Below are 20,893 nucleotides of genomic sequence, written 5' to 3' on the forward strand. Positions count from 1 at the left end.
AAGGAAGAAAGAAACACTTGCCCTCATGTTGAGGTCAACCCTGTTCTGTGGACTGAACTCTCGTTTTAATATGGTGAAACTATTCCTTTTTTAAATAATTGGGGTCTACTCAAGTTTATTTGTGGTACAGAATACAATTAAATTCTTACTTGCAGGTTCCCTGTCAACAATTTAACATAATACGAATAATAAAAATCCAAATAAAATTAGCTCAAAATTAGCTCAAAATAAAAAACAGCCTTATTCTATAAACAAATACTACAGTACCTGTATAGCTATTCTGTGTTGGACCTTATATCCCTAGCCTGGTCGAACCAGACTGAACGCTGTGATCAACATTGTTTCATGGTGAGCACAGTATTCAGTCTGGTTTAACCAGGCAATTTTTTCACTGGCTTGATCGACCCTAATGGTCTGTAGGACCCTGTGAAACCAGTGGCTATGAATCATAAAAATGAACAGAGTCAGACTTCTGTCACCTAATAAAGAATAATGGCCATAAAATCTTCAAGGTCATCAGAGAACGAGTCCAGGCCTGGGTCCCAAATGGCACCCTCCTCCCTATGTATTGCACTGCTTTCTCCACCGCTTCCTTTGGCCCTGGTCTGAAGTAGTGCACAACATAAGGAATAGGGTGCCATTTGGGGCGCAGGCAGCCCATGTTCTGTAGTCACTGTGTTCAGTAGACTGGGTCGTCCTACTTTCCAGCTCTGCGTTCTGTTCATCATTCTGTTGTTCAGCCATCATCCTTGCACGTACAGGCTGTACGGTACAGCTCACCTTGGTCTATTCACTTTCAGAAAACTAAGAGAGGGAGAGAGAAAGAGAAAAAATGACAAAGAGGGATTTGAAAGATAATAGTCAAAGAGCTCATCAGAGGAATTCGGTTCTCTTTTTGGTCTAATACGAGACTTGAAAGGACATGAAAGCGAATGATTTGTGTGCATGACATAATAGAAATCTGGTTGCGGGCATGAGTATCCCATGTTTATTGACTGAAAGACAAAAACTGATAGTACATTAGTGCAGAGATATGAGTACCTACCTAGACCTAAACGGTGCTATTAAGGTGTCAAGATACAACCACAGGATTGTGAGAATCCTTGAAGCAACGTTTATTGTGAGGAAATTCATTCTTTCCACTTGAGAGGTTATTGAAGTGACACTAACCACCTACGGGCTGCATGTTGACATAACAATCATTTGAACCAAGTTCTCATTTTCACGGCTTTCGTTTCGTCGGTAATTGCAAATTACGATAACTTTGGTCTTTCACAGTTCATTTTTCTCTCAGGCAGAGAAATGGCAACTTTTACATGGACAAATGCACTATTGTTTTGGTCCTACCCTTCTTAGTAGTGCAAAAGGTGTAAAATAAACTAAATGAACAGCCTGAGTGGTCTTAGCACAGGATATGTACCAAGGTGACCAAGAGCACTTTTTAGTGAACTATAGTACCCTAGAAATGTCAGAACTATCAGCCCTTAGTGGTTTTTGGTCTCTCAGCCCTGTGATGTGAGCTGCCGAGCTTTCAGAACCCAGGACACCTGGCTAGATTCTCCTTACATAGCACAGGTGTTTATGTGTCATCAGCTCAAAATCAAAGCACCTGAAAAAGCAACAGCTTTAGTACACAGACGCACACACACACACACAGACACAGACACACTGCTCTTGCTAGATTTCATTAGGAAGCATGAAAGAGGGTATTATGACCGCGCAAGTCTAGATCCAGTGTGATTGATATTTTCCCACGTTAGCGGAGACTGCATTCACGGTAAACACTGCGTATGCCGGTTCAATCGGAAATTACCTTTCAATTTCTACTGTGCAATCTGTAACGCTTCGGCGATACAGATCGGATAGACCCCTAAGTCTTCGTCCCAAATGTCACCCTATTCCCCATAGGGCTCTGGTCAAAAAGTAGTTCACTACACTCTTAGAAAAAAGGGTTCCAAGAACCCTTTAAGGTTTTAGATAGCACCTTTGTGTATGCAGGGAATAGAGTGCCATCTGGGACGCAGCCTAAAACAATTATAGACTAACCCGCGATGACTAATGAAATGGAACTCACTCAGTTCACTCAGCACTGACTATGATACTGCCAACGATATAATGAGGAAGAGTAGACAGTGTTTACACTGTGCAATAAATGTAAAACCAACCCTATGTGCACACAGGGTATCAGTGTCAGTGACAGACATCATTTATTAATTCCAGTGTTCAGTGAGGCAGATGCAGGCGGAATGAGATGGCTTGTTCTTATTGGACATGGACTGAGTCCCAAATGGCACCCTATTCTTAGGGCCCGCCGGGCTCTGATCAAGAGTAGTGCACTATGTAAGGGATAGAGTGCCATTTGGGATGCACTCGTGGACTCTGACCTAGATTCTCATGAATAAGGAAATAAGCGAACTTTACAAGAATGTCAGTGAAATGAACATAGGAGACAAATACAGAGAGCGCAAAGAAGTACGTATGTATGTGCACAACTTGGCTACCAAGCATGTCGATGATTTGATTTCCGCCGTGAGATAGCAGCGGTTTACATTGTACAGATTCTCCGCATTAAATTGCATCAGTATGCAGACACTATATTTGCTGTCTTCATTGAGGCATGTCATGAGTCGGGTTCACTATGTCCAGCAACTTAATGCACCGAGCTTTGACTAGTATTCTATAATAATGTAAACGGAGACGAAAAACTGGGACTTTTTACCGGTACTTATTGGTCTCACGTCCTTTGAACACTCTAGACCAGGGGTGTCAAAGTCAAATGGACGGAGGGCCAAATAAAAAATTTAGCTACAAGCCGAGGGCCGGACTGTTCGAATGTTCATTGAAAAATTTTTAAATGACGCATATAGTCTAGTGAACCTAATTGAACCTACTGAAAACCTAACAAATATATTCCAATATGATCAGATAAATAAAGCAATATTTTCTTATGGCTCTGTCAGTAATCTTTAATTTTCAACAGACACAAAAGACAAATTTCCTTTATATAAAAATCCCCATAACATGAACATTAAATGAAAGAAACCGGTATTCAAGGCTCCATCAGTAGCCTATATTTTCTATTTTAGCAAAAGTGGGCTAAATTTACTTCAAAGAAAAAAACAATAATAGCAATTTTCTATCATCCACTCAACTGAAATATTTTTAAAATATAATTGGATTGAAATACAATAAAATAAAGTGCAAAAATCTATTAATCAAAAACAACACTTTGTTTAAGGAGAAGTAACATGCAGTGAAAACAAATATTAAACTTTAACTTTTAAACTTGAACTGAGTAAAAACTCTAAATATGTGATTGCACAGTAATGTTCACTTGTTTGAGGTTGAGGGTGATACTTGGTGGTGTCCCATCTTTTCCACAAGTTCATCAATGTTCGGGGTAAGGCTCTGAGCTGAGGAAATCCTCAGAATTGAGTGGAGGTGTTCAGCAGTAAGTCGACTTCTGTGTGATGTTTTGTTCAGGTTCATCAAAGAAAACAGTTGTTCACACAGGTATGTGCTGCCAAACATAGACAACGTTTGAGCAGCCTGGATGCGCAGCTGGGGCATTGTGTCGGGGAGGAAACGGGCGAACTCCGCAGCACCCACTGCCGCATATTTTGCCCTCAGTGCATCATTGCATTGGAGGTCAATCAACTCCATTTGGAGGTTTGGTGGTGAGCTTTCCACGTCAACAGAACGTCCAAGAACAGACAAATCTCCTCACGAAGCTCGAAACATCTTTGAAGCACCTTTCCCTGGCTTAGCCATCGCACCTCTGTGTGATAAGGCAAATCACCATGCTCCGTTTCTAACTCCGTCAGAAATGCCTTGAACTGGCGGTGATTCAAACCTTTGGCTCTGATAAAGTTAACTGTGCGCGTGATGATGCTCATTACATGCTCCATTTTCAAGGCTTTACCGCACAACGCTTCCTGGTGTATGATACAATGATAAGCTGTCAGCTCACCTGTCGCGTTTTCCTCTTGCATCTTTTCCCGTATCTTCGCCACCAGTCCGCTCCTGTGTCCACACATCGCAGGTGCTCCGTCGGTTGTCAAACCCACGAGTTTTTCCCAAGGCAGCTCCATCTCATTTACACAGCAGCCTACTGCTCGGTGCGTCACCGTTGCATTGTGGGAAATGTAGTATTGGTGCGTGTAAAAGATCTGCGGGCTGCCGGCTTGCTGCGGTCTGCGGGCCGGTTCTAATAATAAATCAAGATCATCCCAGGGGCCGTAAAAAACCTTCTCGCGGGCCGGATGTGGCCCGCGGGCCTTGACTCTGACATATATGCTCTAGACACATTAAATACAATTGACATTTGGAGCTACCTTTAAACTTTTCACAAAATGCACGCATTCAAGGTAACTAAGAATTCTAATTAAAATCCAAATAAATAATACATGGGCGATATTTTCACCACTGCACTTTGGAATGGAGGTTCAGCGCATTTTTATAAATAATTAATTGTAATTACGACCTTAATTACATTCTAAAATATTGACATGTTTCTACCTAGTTGGAGTCTTAACGCTTTCGTTCAAAACAAATGCCACATGAAGCATCGGGAGCAAAAAAAAACCCCACAAAAAATAAGAAGCTGAATGGATTACAAAAAAGGATAACAGCATTCTACCAATAATGAATCATAAGAACAACCAGTAACAGAACAATTATTTCTGAAACAGTTTGTGTATTTAAAAAGTTGCGATAGTCTTCTTGGCGGGATCCCAGACCATCACATCGGAAATAGACAAAACCAATGCCCAGAGAACTGTAGATGAACTTCTTGAAGGACCTTAATGCAACACACTGGCTAGTAGTTGTTCAATACTCAGTATTGACAACTGTTACAGTCAGTGGAGGCTGCTGAGGGGAGGACGGCTCATAATAAGGACTGGAACGGAGTAAATGGAATGTCCACAAACACACGGAAACCACGTGTTTCTTGTATTTGATACCATTCCACCAATTCTGCTCCAGACATTACCACGAGCCCATCCTCCCCAATTAAGGTGCCACCAACCTCCTGTGGTTACAGTGTGTGTACAGCTGGATAGTGTGTGTACATGAGCTAAGCAAAAGAGGTAATATAGGACAGGGGATACATTTCTATACAGGCGTTAACATGGTCATCTTAAGGAAGGTTGGTGAGATGGGTGTCGCTGTTTGTTGTCCAACAACTGAAACAGTCTAGTTCTTGAACGTTGGATGTACCCCATCTCTGCTTACACTGAGAGACTTTCCGGACGCCATAAAAGACCACCCATATTCTACCGCATAATATGATTAATGTTTCTGCTGCGATTAATAAAACCATCCTACTGCGGTGATTTAAATACAGTAGAATTAGACCTCTTTATTATACAAGACTTCACATATTCCAAATCCTCTATTGAGCAATTGGCACACAATGGTGTGCCGGTTGCTTGATTAAGACTGCTATTTAGAGCAGCTGGCTCAGCAAAACGGCTCTATAGGTGTCTCCAACTCTGTTCCTGGAGAGCTACCGCCCTGTAGGTTTTCACTCCAACCGTAATCTACCACACCTGATTCTAATAATTAGTTGGTTGATAAAATGAACCAGATTAATCACAACTGTGGTTGGAGCGAAAACCTCCGAAGGTTAGCGCTTCAGGAACGTTGTTGGAGACCGCTGCTCTATAGGCGCCACTACCACCGTACACCTGGCACGGTAGAATTCCCATTACCATGATACTACAGCTGTGATATCACAGATCAAACCGGCCATACATTTTCCAAAGTGACATCAATAGGAGCATCATCTGCGACAAATTAGCAGTTGGTTACATGCCTCATTCATCCCAGTATGGTCTTACCCGGAGTGAGGCCGCGTGAAGCAGACCTGGCAGACCTGGAAATCTTTCGAACACTTTGAGCGTTTGCTAAAGCCCGCCTAGCGTGCCAGATGGGTGGGGTTTGCAGTTTGACACTTTCTATTGGTCAATCAAGCACATATAAAGTATTTGAAATGATTACAACCATTTAACAAGAAGACATTACAGACAATTAAAATACCTGACTGTTCCAGTCACATGGTTCATCTTTTATTTATTTTTTATATTTTATTGAAGGTGAATTTCATTTTTGCCTGAGAAATGTGAGTTGGTAAAGAATTCCATTCAGTGATGGCTCTGTATGAAACTGTATATTTGAGGAGATTTGACCTTAGCCTGGGGATTATCAGATGCCCTGAACTTGCTTGTCTGTTTTTTTAAACCCAGGTATGCCTGGGAAACACTACAGGGCAAATGATGTATCCCCCTCAAACTCAACTCTGGACCTCAAAGACAGTTCCACTGCATTTTTCATTGATCTTATCTAATCAGGGACTGATTTAGACCTTCTACCTGATTAATTATCAGGTAGAACAGAAAACCAGCAGGCTCCGGACCTTGTAGGGAAAGAGTTGAATAAGCCTGTCATAGGGTAAGAGTTGAATACCTCTGGTCTATCCTATTGTCTCACATGTCAGGATCTGCATCAACATCTACAAATCCAAGTCTTTCTCCATAGGATAATGGGGGGGAATTTGTAGTTTTTTCTCTTCAGGTAATCCTAAAGGTTATCAGCAATCATTCATAATAGATCCAGGAGGCTGTGTGCCAAGTAGGGACGGATTGGCCGTCTGGCAAATCTGGCAGATTCCAGATGGGCTGGACATATTTTTCAGGTGAGTGGGCTGGTCGAAATTGAAAAAATTATATTGTTTATTTGGCATGTTCTTTTAAATATGTTTTTGTAGCCTAGGCTATAGCTTTTTCTCTGTTGACATAATCGATCAGCTTTCTCTACTGGGCCTTTGCAGTGGGAACAGCCCCCCTACTTCGATGGGCTGGCCCGGTGAAGTTCAAAGTCAAACCTGCCATCAGTGAGCCAGCCTATATTCCGACTGAAGTTGCCAAAATGACCAGTAAAAAATGAAAAGAAAAAAACATATCAGACACTTATTTGCAATACTGTTTGGTGTCTATTTAGGCTACAAAATCCACGAGCTAAATGTAGGCCTATTGAACTCACTAGAATTCATTACTTTGCACAAGTTCCAAATACAACATGAAAATATTAACATGAACTCAGGACATCGTTATCTATAAAGCAGTGTGGCTGGGGCCGGTGTGGTACAGCAGTAGTGGGCCGGTCTGGCTGAAATACCAGAGCCTAATTTCATTCCCAGTCCGTGTGTGTGTATGTATTATAGCTGAGGAGATGGCAGTGAGGCCGTGTCGATGGCGCTGCTATCTGTTTGACATTTCTGGTATTTGAACCGCTGGATGGGCTCTGACAAATGCCAGTGCTGTCACTAGACTCAAGTTTTAATTACACCTGAATGTTTGTACGTCCCAAAGGGCACCCTAATCCCTTTATAGTGCACTACTTTTGACCAGAGCTTTGGTCAATAGTAGTGCACTTTATAGGGCATAGGGTGCCATTTAGAACTCAACCTGGGTCTTTCAGGGGGCTTCTTCGCCCATGAAGTTAATTAGCAGGTTTCCAAAGGGCTAGCCTAGCGCTGTGTGTGTGTGTGTGTCTAGAGCTCGATTTCGGCGGCCCTCGCCAGCCCGTGCAACCCACACGGCTTTTCAGTGGCGTTTCGATGGCATTTTAATGGTCTCTGTCTGTGTAGACAACATGAATTAACAAATGAGAGATGGGGAATGGGAAATGGGCTTTAGGGTTGGTGCGAGGGAGTGTACATTTCAATCCAAGGTCTGGAGCTTAACGTTCAGTCATTGTGCAAATGGTTTTTGTGTGTGTGCCCGTACGGACTGGTGTGGGTTGGAATGGCCGGTATTCATTATGAGGGAGGACAGACAACATCTCAAAGTCACCCTGGATGTGATGGTGTGATGTGCTCTCAGCTCAGCATCATACTGTGTCTAGTGTACTACTTAAAATGAAGCAATGTATTGGCATTATAATGGTTGTCCTATGTCCACCGTCACTTTGTCTGAAGCCTTGCCTATTACTATAGTAAACATGCAATGTTTACAAAACTGTTTAAGAGAAGAACACGTATTGAATATTTATGTACGGATAGCGTTGTCCTTTTGATTGTCAATCACCTGGAAAGATAAACATCTAGCCTATTAGAGTTGTGGTCGCATGCCGACAATTGGTTTGGCCATGCAAAACCTGTTGTTGTACTTGGCCCAGTACATAGCTCTTTATGTTAATAATGTTTCTATCGATCAGAGGTTACAACTACAATGTGATCAAGTTTATTCATTCAAATGTGTAAGCTAATCAAAATAAATGTACATGCTTACCTTGTTATTTCCTCGTTGATCGAAGAGGGTTTCGTTCATTTCCTGATTTGGGTTTTATGGTCAAGACAGAGGGTGCGTTCCAAAGCGCCTGGGTTAATCCGTAGTATGGGTACAGCTGAAGTTGACCATTTCCGGGGGGGGAAGTTCATGTTGGAAGCCTTATGTCTATTTATGCTTAAAGCATGGTAAGCACATTTATTGACATGTGCGCGCATTGTAATGGAGGTATGTTGACGAGCTGAAGATCTGTAGACTGGAATTCCAGCCGGTTTAATGTTAATTGTTCATTGTAGACAAGTCTTCTTCCTATTGGTTAATTGCATTCTGGGTAATGAAAAGCCTGTAAATTCTTTGTTTCAGGTTGCTTATTATTGTGTTCTACCTGTGTAGGCCTACTTCAACTTCACTCTGGTCAGGTAAAATGCCAGCAAGGTGCTGTGTTGATTAAAGTACCTTCAGCCAGGTTATAATGATGCAAAACCTCTGTGTTTGTGTTTAAATACTTTTGATAGCCTGCGCTTCAAGGAAGGTGGTAAAACCTAGAACTGTGTAGTGCTTTTCCTCCGCACTTCCGTCACATATACTGTTGCTGTTTGAAACCCGATACTTTAACAGTCATTTCACACATAATCGGCTTCCAAGCACTGTGACGTGTTGTGAATAGAAAACCAGACTGAAGGACACAGTCAAAACATTACTGCAAAACGTTCCCATAAAGAAAGAAAACAACTTTTATTCTCTTGTCATCTTTCAATGATCACAATTATACCACACGTTTACCTGGCTACAAGTGTGCCGACTACATATTACTCCTCCACGTGCGTCAAGGAGAAGGTCGAGGAAATGTGATGGTTGTCCTATGTCCTCCGTCACTTTATCAAAAGCCTTGCGTATCACCATAAATGACCAGACAATGTTTTGCAAAACTGTTTACGAGAAGCACATTTATTTGTTGAATATTTACGTGTGGATAGTGTTGTCCTTTTCTTTCTTGATCACCCGGAAAGAGAAACGTGTCGCCGTGTTAGAGTTGATAGGCACTATTGCCGTCTTAAAAAAAAATAATTTACGAACGCAACGTTTATTAATTGGTCACCTTCTTGGTTCAAGTCTTCGATATTAGTGACAAAGTGTTGAGAAAGTGTCAACAGGAAGACATGTATATAAAAGGACAAGTGCCACTAATGAAGAAAGTAATGGAAGGAGGGAAGAAAAACGAGTGTCAGGGTAAATGTCCGTAGAGAAATAAGGGGAGAGTTTAGACTTATATGCTTGCGAGTAAATGAAACTCCTTTCCTCCAGACAGTCATTTAACTTCAGGGGAGACTTATGTCTTTATTGTAACCAATGTGGATAGCTCAGTCTCTAAAAAACGAGAGAGGGTTTCAATTAACTGCAAAACCCATGAGTATAAAGTAAGTCTTGAGGCGAGTACGCGTGACACTTCAATTTCAACCGTAGACGACAAATGGTTCATATCGAAAGATCATTTGAGGAATGTTGGAGTATCCCAATGCGTCCCCCTCATACTTCGTGACAGGCCATTGAAATTATTTAGTGGTTGATATATTTTAATGAACTCAGAGACATCCGAGTGGAAGGTGATTTTTTAAAATTGTTAATATTAAACAAAAGGAGAGATCTATTTCAGTGGAGAAATTTGAGGTGTAAATGAGTCCAAATGAACAAGCCTGTTCTTTTCCAAAAACAATTTGTCAGACATGTTCTCATGTGAAATAATCTCTTGACAATGACTTCCCAAGAAATGCAAGATGCATGAAGATACTCTATTTTCATTATAAACTGTGAATATCTCGGTAAAACTGCAAGAGATAATGACACGGGAAGATCCTCAACTTCGCTTATGAATGTGACATAACGTTTCTATTTGAGTTAACCAAGAAAACTAAAAGCAATTTTAAAGTCTTAAGTCTGGATTTTCTGCTTGTTAGAGCTCAATCACATATACTGTTGCTGTTTGAAACCCTATACTTTAACAGTCATTTCACACATAATTGGCTTCCAAGCACTGTGATGTGTTGTGAATAGAAAACCAGACTGAAGGACACAGTCAAAACATTACTGCAAGCGTTCCAAAAAGAAAGAAAAAAACTATAATTTATTCTCATGTCATTTTTCAATGATCACAATTATACCACACGTTTACCTGGCTACAAGTGTGCCAACTACATATTACTTGAAATAAGACCATCGACATTGACTTGAAACAAATACAGGAGTTGGTTCCAAAGTTCACATTTACAATATTTAAACTGAAAACGAGGCGTTTGAAACAAGTATGTGTTCTACTGTACACAGAACCAGACTGAACAGTATGCAGTTATACATATGTAAAACCTGATTTCCACAATTGGAAAATGTACTGCCAAGTTATGAGTCCTGCTCACTGGCAATCATCCAATCCATAACTAGTAAGTACAAGCATACAGAGTGTGTTGTGTGTGGGCTCTGAAATGAGCCGACATTGTTAAAACATGAAATGAAGCCTGAGCTCAAGTTTGAACAGTTTTGAGCTGCAACAGAGCACTATAGACAGCTCATAACTCATTTCTTGCCACAACAAAGTTACATGAATCTAATTGGAAACTGTTTAAGGCTTTGTTGAGAAACATTAACATTGTACAATACCTCATGTGTGGAAAATAAAGGATTATGTAAACATAAATATGCAAAATCTTATGAAAGAGGGTTTTTACCAGTATTACATTGGAAGAACTCCTGATGCATTGCAGAGTAATTGTTGGCTGCAACATATCACAGCTTGTCTTCATAGCCTCTTGGAATAAAATAATCCTTTGCAATTCAAATGATTGCAAAGGAAATTGCAAATGGTCCTTTGTTTTGGAATGGTGATACATTCTTGGCTTTAAAAGCTTAGATGATCCATACTGTAAACAGTACAGGTCAGGTAGTCCAGTCTTTAGCTACTGTATCTATCTATCTCAACATTGGTTCCCTTAGAATATGCAGGTAGAAGCTGTATGCATTCAGTCCAAGTTATCTTTATCAAATGCCACTTAACCATCTTGTTTTGAAGGAACGTGTCATTATATTTGGTAAATCAGTGGTTGTAGTTGAAGTCGTAATTGCGTGTGTGGAATTTGCCGAAAGTTCTGAATGTATCTGTGACATTTGTAGAAAGTCCTGAACGATAAATCTAATGGCTGGTTTATCAAATCTAGACCGGCAAGAAGTAGGATTACAATACATTTCTGTACTGTACATTCAATTCAACAATTCAACATTCAACACTCCCTGAGGGAGTCCAAGTATCCTGATCTGCGTGGGTTGGAATCACGGCATAACAGAACAGAAATATGAAAATAATTGAAAATTTTCACAGGATGAACTAAGAAAACGATGAACTAAGAAAGATAATTGCACAGTAATCTCATACAAAAGTGCTTCTGGATCTGGAAGAGGGTGACATCATGAAAAACAGATGAAAAAAATATAAACAAAATTGACATTGGTTAAAATTCTTTACAAAATGCTATTTTTTCGGGTAACAAAGCTGTGAAAAATATTCCTATCGTCCTCATAAAAATGCCACATTGAACGAGGCAAGTATATTATACCACATGGGGTACTGTAGCTAGATCAGTATTTCTCAACCTCTGGTCTAAGGGCCAGGAACAGTCCCTGGGATGTTGCTGACCGGTCCCTAAGATGTTTAATAACTGAAACTCATTTTAGTCACTTCTCATTTTAGTCACTTTTAATGTAAGCTGCCTTCCAAGAAGGTAAGAACCATAGCTTGCTGGCCCCTGGTATGAATAAGGTTGAGAAACACTGCTGTAGATTGTGTTAGTTGTATATTATACAGTGGTGACCGATAGGAAGGCATTATGTACTTTGGCCCTGGGGTCATCAGGGGCTTTGGCCCCATGAGTCATCAGTTCCTGAATGGTCATCCAGTTGTCCAGGATCTTCTTGTTGCGCTTCTTCATCATCTTCCTGTGGCTCAGTTCGATGATGCTGACCTCCTTGCGTCCTTCGCTGCTGCTCTGAGGACTCTCCCTCAGGCTCTCCAGCCTGCTCTGCTGCATGAACTCCCGCCGCCTCCGCTGTTCTTTAGCCCTGACCAGATGCTGCTTCCTCTCCTCTTTACTCCAGTACCGCCCCATCTTCATCTCAGACATAGCGTCGTCGTCCGTGGTCATCCCGCCGCTGCGCTCCTCCTTGATCTTGAGGGCGCGTTCCCGCAGGATCTTGTCCCTGATGGGTCTCTTTGTGATGTAGCGCGTGCCGTCCGAACGGATCTTCACCTTCCACTCCATCTTGGGCTCGTTGGCGGGGATCAACTGGGGCTCCTTGACCACGCTGAGCAGGCTGAGCTGGCTCTGAGCGTACTCCACGGCCGAGCGCTGCTGGATCAGCTGCATGTAGCTCTGGTAGTGGCGAGCGTGGGCCGGGATGTTGGTGTTGGGCTGGCGGTGCTGGGAGCTACGGGACGGGGAGAGGTAAGGGATCTGGGAAGCCCTGGGAGGATGCTGAGGCGTCACTTTCCCGTTCCCGCTCCTTTCATCGTCTGCCGGGGCAGTCTGGTCCGACTCGTAGCGGTTGGGGCTGTGGTCGGGGCTACTGGCCTTGCCTGGGATGGGGGCTCGGTGGAGCGACCGTTGTGTTGGGCTGGGGCTAGGACTGGGGCTGGCTGTGGCATGAAGGCTTGCCAGGCTACTGCGGAGGTTCCTCTGGTTGGTGATGGTGACCATCCTCCTCTGGAGGGAGTGCTCGGGGGAGCGGTCCATGGCCAGCGGCGTGCTGCGCGAGCTCTCTGCCGTGTTGTAGGCGCTCGAGCTGTCCTTGTCTGACTTCTCCGGTTTCTCTTGGCGCTTGTTAATGTCAGCCAGCTTGCCCCTGCTGGGCGAGTCCCTGCTGCCTCGGAGGAAGTTTTGGTCCTTGGGCACGGGGCGGCCGGTTATGGGAGACACCTGCTGCACCTGGTCTCTCTGGGTCCCCCCCGGGCCCTTGCGGAGCTTGTGGGCCTGCATGATGTTCTGGCACTCAAGCTCAATGCTGCAGAGCTCCTCGTTAAGCATGCGGAGCTCATGCTGCACGCCGCCAGCCGGCTCTCCCAGACTACACTCGATGGTGCTGTGTCTGCTGTAGAACAGGTCGTACTCCCCGCTGTTACGGATCTGACACTTCAGCTCCAGGAGCTGCTGGAAGCGGTCACCGTCCACCTCCAACTCCTCTTCCTCCTCTTCTTCTTCCAGACGATGATGCCCAGTGTCCTGTCTATCCCTCAGGCACTGGGACAGTCGTCTCTGGATGTGGGTTAGAAGGGCATTGTGGTCAGACATCCCCAGCTCACTGTCCTTGTCCTGAGTTAGGGAGGAACAGGTAGCAGTGATGTCATCCTCTTCTGTTCCTCTGGGCTGAAAGAAAAATTAATACCACAAGTTTTTCAGTAAAAAAAGCTAAAAGACGGTCTACATCAGGGCTATTCAACTCTTACCCTACGGCCTTACGAGGTCCGAAGCCTGCTGGTTTTCTGTTCTACCAGATAATTAATTGCGCACACCTGGTGTGCCAGGTCTAAATTGGTCCTTAATTCGATTTTAAAAAGCTGTGAAACTGACTTCGAGGTACAGAGTTGACTGCAGGAAAACTATCTGTGTCAACAGTGTGATCAAATTAACATACTGTATCTGTAAAATATATGTAAAAAAACTACTTGAAGTGCATAGGTCTCTTGTGTACAACTTTGTGGAAACTGGGAATTTTAGAACAAAGGAAATGATATTCATAACTATTTGGCAGTTTCTGAAATTTCTAAAGTCTGAAATAGTTTTGAAAAAGTCAGTGCTTTGGGTTCTCCACTGGGATTCCCTCCATTCTTGTGGAGTTCTGTACCACTACTCTGCTACCCTGGGAATTGTTGTTTCTTCCCCATGCTTTGCAGTCTTTTGAACTTCCCTATCTACCCATTTACATATTTGCTCATCTCAAAACAAAACCTAAGATTTTAAATTGTGGTCACCAATCTTTGGGGTTCAAAATGCTCCTCACCCTCTTCCATATTAATACAGCTTTCAAACTATATTATTAGATATTGCCATCAGATTTGAAAGAACCTCAATACACAGTTTGGTATAATCTCATCCGCTCCACCTAACGTTGCTGATTATTTCAAGCTACAAGCTTCAAGCTACAAGCCTTTCTCTTATAACCAGTAATGACTGTCGTACAGTCAGTCTTTTCATAGTCATGTAGTAGCATTATGCCTTAAGTATACACTCTGAGATTGTTGGTTTCCATGGTCTACTCTTTGGTTTGACCCTATGTTTGACCCTAGGGTTGTGGGACCTTACTTGTTCCTCAGGTAAAAGCTGTGTTTACAAAATGAGAGAATAAACCCTCTGGTCTGTCCTTGTGGGTCTCACCTGCTCCTGTTCCTCCTGTAATGCTTCCAGCTCCATCTCTTCTCTCTGCTGCTCCTCCAACATCTCCATCTTCAACTGCTCCAGGAACTCACTGTGTTCATCATCCAACCACGCCTCCTCTAGCTAGAGATAGAAAGGGAGAGATGGGGGGGGGGGGGGGGGTGGAGCAAGGGAGAGTGACATAAAGATGGAGAGAAAAAAGAGAGAAGGATTAAAACCAGAATATGAGATGCCCTGGCTTACACCAACTGGCCATTCGAGATCCACAATAAGACACACGTCATGGAGTTTTTGTGTTGCAAAAGCTGAAAGCATTATAAAACTGTTGATAGATCATTAACAACGTCCCCATCAGGTATCTCTGCCTGACCACACATATAGATGAAGTCAATATATTTCAATGAACAGAGGATCTTGACCTCTGATCTGGTTCCTCAATGTCATTCATCAGCTCTTTGTCTGCTTGTCTCAAACCAAATGGGATCCATATCACAGCCAAGACTTTAGAACTATTATGAGAGGCGTATTTAATTACCAAAAGGGGAAGGTAGAGAGTCCATTATGGCTCATTGCTCATCTGCCGTACTCAGTGGCTCATACTCATAAGTGCGCACGCACGCATAGGGCTGTTACGGTGACCGAATTATCGCCACACCGGCAGTCACGAGCCATGTGACCGTTGAGTCACGGTAACTAGGCTTTTCCAGAACTGCGCTCTGATGCCGCTGATGGTCATTAGTAGCCTATCAAACTTGCTAACGGCCAGTCGCTAATGGCCTGATACTCAGCACTCCATTGTCCCTCTAATCACTGACATCCCCAGGTGGTGAAGGTAGGCAACATTACCTCCTCCACACTGATCCTCAACATGGAGGCCCCACAAGGGTGCGTCCTCAGTCCCCTCCTGTACTCTCTGTATACCTCACACAGTTCCAACGCCATCATCAAGTCCTCTGACGACACGATAGTAGTAGGCGTGATTACCAACAACAACGAGACGGCCTACAGAGAGGAGGTAGGCACTGGAGACGGTAAAAAAACGTTCAAGTTCCTCGGCGTACACATCTCCAAGGAGCTAAAATGGGCAAACCACACACACAACATGGTGAAGAAGTAACGACAGCGACTCTTCAACCTCAGGAGGCTGAAGAAATGAGGCCTGTCTCTGAGGACCTCACAGTGCTCATCGAGAACACACAGCACCATCGAGAACACACTGTCAGGCTGAATCAAAGCCTGGTGCTGCAACTCCACCACCGCTGACCGCAAGGCTCTACAGAGGGTGGTACACTCGGCTGAACGCACCACTGGGAGCACACAGCCTGCCCTCCAGGATACATACAGCACCAGGTGTCGCAGGAAGGCCAAGAAGATCATCAAGGACCTCAACCTCATTTTGTTACTTTTACAGCCTTATTCTAAAATGGATTCAATTGCTGTTTCCCCTCATCAATCTACACACAATATCCCATAATGTCAAAGCAAAAACAGATTTTTAGAATTTTGGAGCTGGTTTTCATCAAGGATCTTTCTGTACTTTGCTCCATTCATCTTTCATCTTTTCTGGAATTTTCCAAGCTGTTTAAAGGCACAGTCAACTTAGTGTATGTAAACTTCTGACCCACTGGAATTGTGATACAGTGAATTATGAGTGAAATAATCTGTCTGTAAACAAGTGTTGGAAAAATTACTTGTGTCATGCACAAAGTAGATGTCCTAACAGACTTGCCAAAACTATAGTTTGTTAACAAGAAATTTGTGGAGTGGTTGAAAACCGAGTTTTAATGACTATATATATATATATATATATATATATATATATATATATATATATATATATATATATATATATATATATTATAATATCATCTTTGTAGCTCAATCAATCATGTTATTTGGTTTAAAAATGAAAATGATTTAAATCTAAAAGATAAAATTCAACCAGAGAGCACTCTTGGACCATGGGAACTTCACCGTTGCGCTTCAATCATTCCCACAGTGAATGGCTAGGACACAGTGAATGGCTAGGCTACGCTATGAAACCACACACTATTGCAGAGATATTACTGGATACAATTGATATGGTAAAAACAATGTGTGGGGAGGAAGAGGCACAGAAACTCACATCAATACTCTTTGTCAGTTAAACAAAGAATTTATGCTATTGCTAGCAATCAAGAGGAAACTCTGACTGAACAACTCAAACTCCCCAGCTTATGGTCTCCAAATGGACGTTAGCTGTGAGGGCTGAGATGCCCATTGATTTTTGTTTGCTATACATGTCGGGGGATGCTATTCACGAGGACATATGTGACCCGATTCAGGAAACTAGGCGTATGTCACAAGTCACGACTTCACAGGAGAGCCGTTTGAACGAAAAATAAATGTTTTTATCAAAATATTTTGGTTTTTGCAGAAATGCCTTTCTCGAACTTGTGAACTTTCATGTGCCTTTAATATCAAATGTGTATGCCATCTGTAAATACAAATAAAATTGTTAAATTTCGACCCTTGTTTTTTAAGCCACAGAAAAAGGCAACAACCTTCCCACTAGCCATGATTGGCTGAGATAATGAGTGTGCTGGACATGCCAAGCGAGGAGTTTGAATTGGTCTGCCATATAGAAGGCTTCTGTCTATTTGAGCTGGTCAGTCTGTGTTGGTAATCCTTTCGAACGCGGCTTTTTAAAAATGTATTGTGTAGTGGAGCTGCATAAGTGTTGCTCTCCACTTTCTGGTGGATCAAGTTTTTAAATCAGTGGAATTAGAGTATGATAGCTAAGGAGATGGAGAAAACAGCTGTCTCCGGATTACATCTTCAAACTAAGGGCAACCGTGGCATGGCATTCGTGAAGGTGAGACTCGTCCATCATGCATGATGATGTATACAGGTAAGATAGTCTAGCGTTAGCTAGCTACATTTTAAGATATAATTCTAATTTTGACAGAAAGTGGATCATTTCAAGCTAAAGTGTACTGTTAGCTAGCTACCTAATGTTACCTGGCTGGCTCCCTAGCTGACATTATTATTCATATCCCAGAGCTGTTTGCTTTTCTAGTTAGAGCCTAATATTAGCTAGCCAACGTTGAACCTTGTTGGTTAGCTTCTAGCATATTCAAGCAGGGTAGTAACGACATGATTTGGCACTGTGTTCATTGTTGTTTAACTAGCTAACGTTAGCTGGCTGGCTCGTTAGCTAACGTTACATGACGTGTGTGATCTTACACGTTATTTACCTAGCTAAGTTCATTGTTTACCTAGGTAGCTACATGTCTTAAGCTAAAGTGTACAACACCCGTTGAATATGGCCGGTGTCAGTAAACGTCGGGAAAAAAGCGTAATGAAGTTGTTGTCAGCAGAGCTGGTTAGGCTGTTTTCATGTTATCCAGAGGTAAACAAATCATCGGCCAGCGCGTCAAGTGTGCGCTCTGAACGCTCCGAGAGCGAAACGAGATTGGTGGGGCTAAAGCTTAAGAACGATGGTGAATGGTGTAGACAAAGAAGAGCTCTTCACTAGATACCAAATAATTCAAGGGCCATTTTCCAAAAGTGAGGTTGCAAGTTTATCAACTTTCAAAGCAGAATAACCTTCCCATTGTTCCTAAAAAAAATGCAGTGTATGAAATACCATTTTATAGCTCTGAGTCTCTACTTTTATCCAATGTAAAAAAACACCATTTCAAATTTTGCTGCATAAGACCAAATCCAGGTGGTGAGCCACATATTGTTCTATCTCACGATTCCCGAGCATGAAAGGGCACAGGGGATGTTCAGTGTGCTGCGTGGCCATAATGAAGAAAATCATATTCCATGGTATTAAATGGTGGGCTTCTGCATCGACGGGGCTCCATCTAAAGCGGGATGGCAGGCAAGGCTCTGCACTCTATTTATGAATGTGTCTCCCTCTGCCATATGGACACATTGTATGATACCCCGAGACCGACTGGCTGCAAAAGAGCTGAGCACACAACTCTGAGATATACTGCAGCAGGTAACTTTGAACGTAAAATGAATGTAAAAAAATAAAAAAATAAAAAACAGACTTGGTTGACTTTCTGTGTAATGAAAATAAAATGTGCCTCCTTGCCTATGTAACAGACATATTTGGGAAACTGAAAGAACTGAACTCAAGCATGCAGGGAAAATACAAAAATCGTTGTATAACAAAGAACTGTTATTGGAGAGAGAGTCTTTCAAAAGCGAACCATGCCCCCTTCCCTTGGCTGTGCATGTTTCTAACAGAAAACAGCATCAGTAACCAGTGATGATTGCTCACCTCCAACGCTTGGAAGAGCACTTTTGGACCTACTGACTGTGATCGTGGCTCAGTTGACATGCCGGTAAGTGAAATCGAACAGCTGATCGAGCTGTCATGTGAACGAATGTATTCACGGGTCACTACGGAGGAGTTTTGATTCTTAGACTCAAAGGGAATACCCTGCCGTCTCCCTCTGAGCGTTAATGCTGCGTTCAAAACAACTGGGAACTCAGAACTTGGAATTCTGAAATCTCCTACTTCCGACTCCAGTGCGTTCAAGACAACTGGGAACTCTGAGAGAAAAAAACGAGATCTGACTGGGAAAAATATTTTGAAAGGTCATCCAATTTGGAATTCCAACTCGGGAACTCGTGTCTGTTTCTAGAGCTCCGAAATTCTGACCTGAAGATCACTGACGTCACGATTTGACCTTGTATTTTTCAGACTTCCCAGTTGTCTTGAAATCACCATAAAACTCATCATACCCGTCGCCAGCTCACATCTGTGTGAAGCTGGATTCAGTGATCTGCACTAAAACCAAATATTGATCCCGGTACGATGTGACCGCAGAGATGAGGTGCGCATGCCCCACCAAGCCCCCTGACGTTGAGAAGCTCTGACGCGTCATGCATCAAGCACACCCATCTCATTAGTGGTGGTTAGAGAAGATACATTATGTTATACTAATTTTCAATGACTGCCATAGACCCAAATTAAAAGATAAACATTGGCTGTTGATTACATCACATTTTTTTTCACATGGTTTGGTTTTTCAGATATCAAAATGAGCTTGTGAGACAAAAAAGTTTGGGAACCCCTGTAATACAGCCTGGTACCAGTGCTGGTGTAGGCCTAGATAAGCATATTGTTTGTGCAACGGTATCTTAAATGAGAGAGAAATAGGTGAAACATGAATCTTTTTTGCTAGCTGGCTAGATACATGAGGTAAGAAAACAACATGGGATGTAACATCTAATTAGGGTCCCCTGGAAACATTGACCAACACTTTGGTTCCAACCCTGTCAATAATTCCTCCCTGGCTTTTTCATTCATTGTCATACACATTCAAGGTGCTGCCCACTATATTACAACTATAGAATTAGAATAGTCCCGTGTAGCTCAGTTGGTAGAGCATTGCGCAATGCCAGGGTTGTGGATTTGACTACCACAGGGGGACAAGTATGAAAACAAAGTATGAAAATTTATGCATTCCCTACTATAAGTCGCTCTGGATAAGAGTGTCTGCTAAATTACTAAAATGTAAATTATAATTATATTTCCATGATTCCAACAGTTCACCAATTAACTAGACCTCAATGTTTTGCCCATGTCATGCAGCCCTGCGTGGCACAGTGTGGAAATGATGACACAATTCCCGGAACTACAGAAATGGTATAAAATGATGAAAATGATTTTTGTTTGAAGCTGGATTGAACAGTATAAAACAGTCAGAATGTAGAAAGCCCTATTGAAATCGCGTATTTATGTGTTGCCACCCTAGGGTCATGAACTACTCCTAAAGCATATATATAACTTTTTATTAATCAAAAAACATAAAATACCGTCAAATATCACTACACTTTATTTTTGAATTTTTTATATCGTGATATGATATTTTGGCCATATTGCCAATGACTAGTCGAACGGGTTTATCACTTGTAAATGATGCCTAGCACGTGCAAAAAAACAGCGTTTGCATAGTTTTGCGACTTTTTCAAATCATAGTCACAAGCATCATGTAGCCTAGCCCATAGGCCTATATGTTTTGATAAGGTTTGCAGCACCACTAAAGTGACCAAATCACTCTAAACCTAGCCTATAGGCTTAGGATCCCTGCAACAGGGTTGGAGAGCCCATAGCCTGCAGAGCCTGGTGAAACATGTGTTCTTACAAGCCCAGTCATTGCGCAATCGCGGGTGAAAACAGGGTTT

At 42.4% G+C, this 20,893-nt stretch overlaps 1 protein-coding gene across 1 annotated transcript in view; it reads right to left on the reverse strand.

Annotated features, from left to right (window-relative positions):
- Nucleotides 1–10,394: 10,394 nt before the first annotated feature.
- The window catches only part of LOC139540346 (PDZ domain-containing RING finger protein 4-like), a 113,389-nt gene continuing 102,890 nt past the window's right edge, over nucleotides 10,395–20,893 (reverse strand). Inside the window, exons 7-8 of the mRNA XM_071344102.1 lie at nucleotides 14,705–14,827; nucleotides 10,395–13,696 (exon numbers count right to left, since the gene is read on the reverse strand). Of these exons, the coding sequence (XP_071200203.1) occupies nucleotides 12,134–13,696; nucleotides 14,705–14,827 (1,686 nt within the window). The 3' untranslated portion in view covers nucleotides 10,395–12,133. The remainder of the gene's footprint in view (nucleotides 13,697–14,704; nucleotides 14,828–20,893) is intronic.

The sequence above is a fragment of the Salvelinus alpinus genome, chromosome 15 (genome assembly GCF_045679555.1).
Source record: "Salvelinus alpinus chromosome 15, SLU_Salpinus.1, whole genome shotgun sequence".
Classification (NCBI taxonomy): domain Eukaryota; kingdom Metazoa; phylum Chordata; class Actinopteri; order Salmoniformes; family Salmonidae; genus Salvelinus; species Salvelinus alpinus.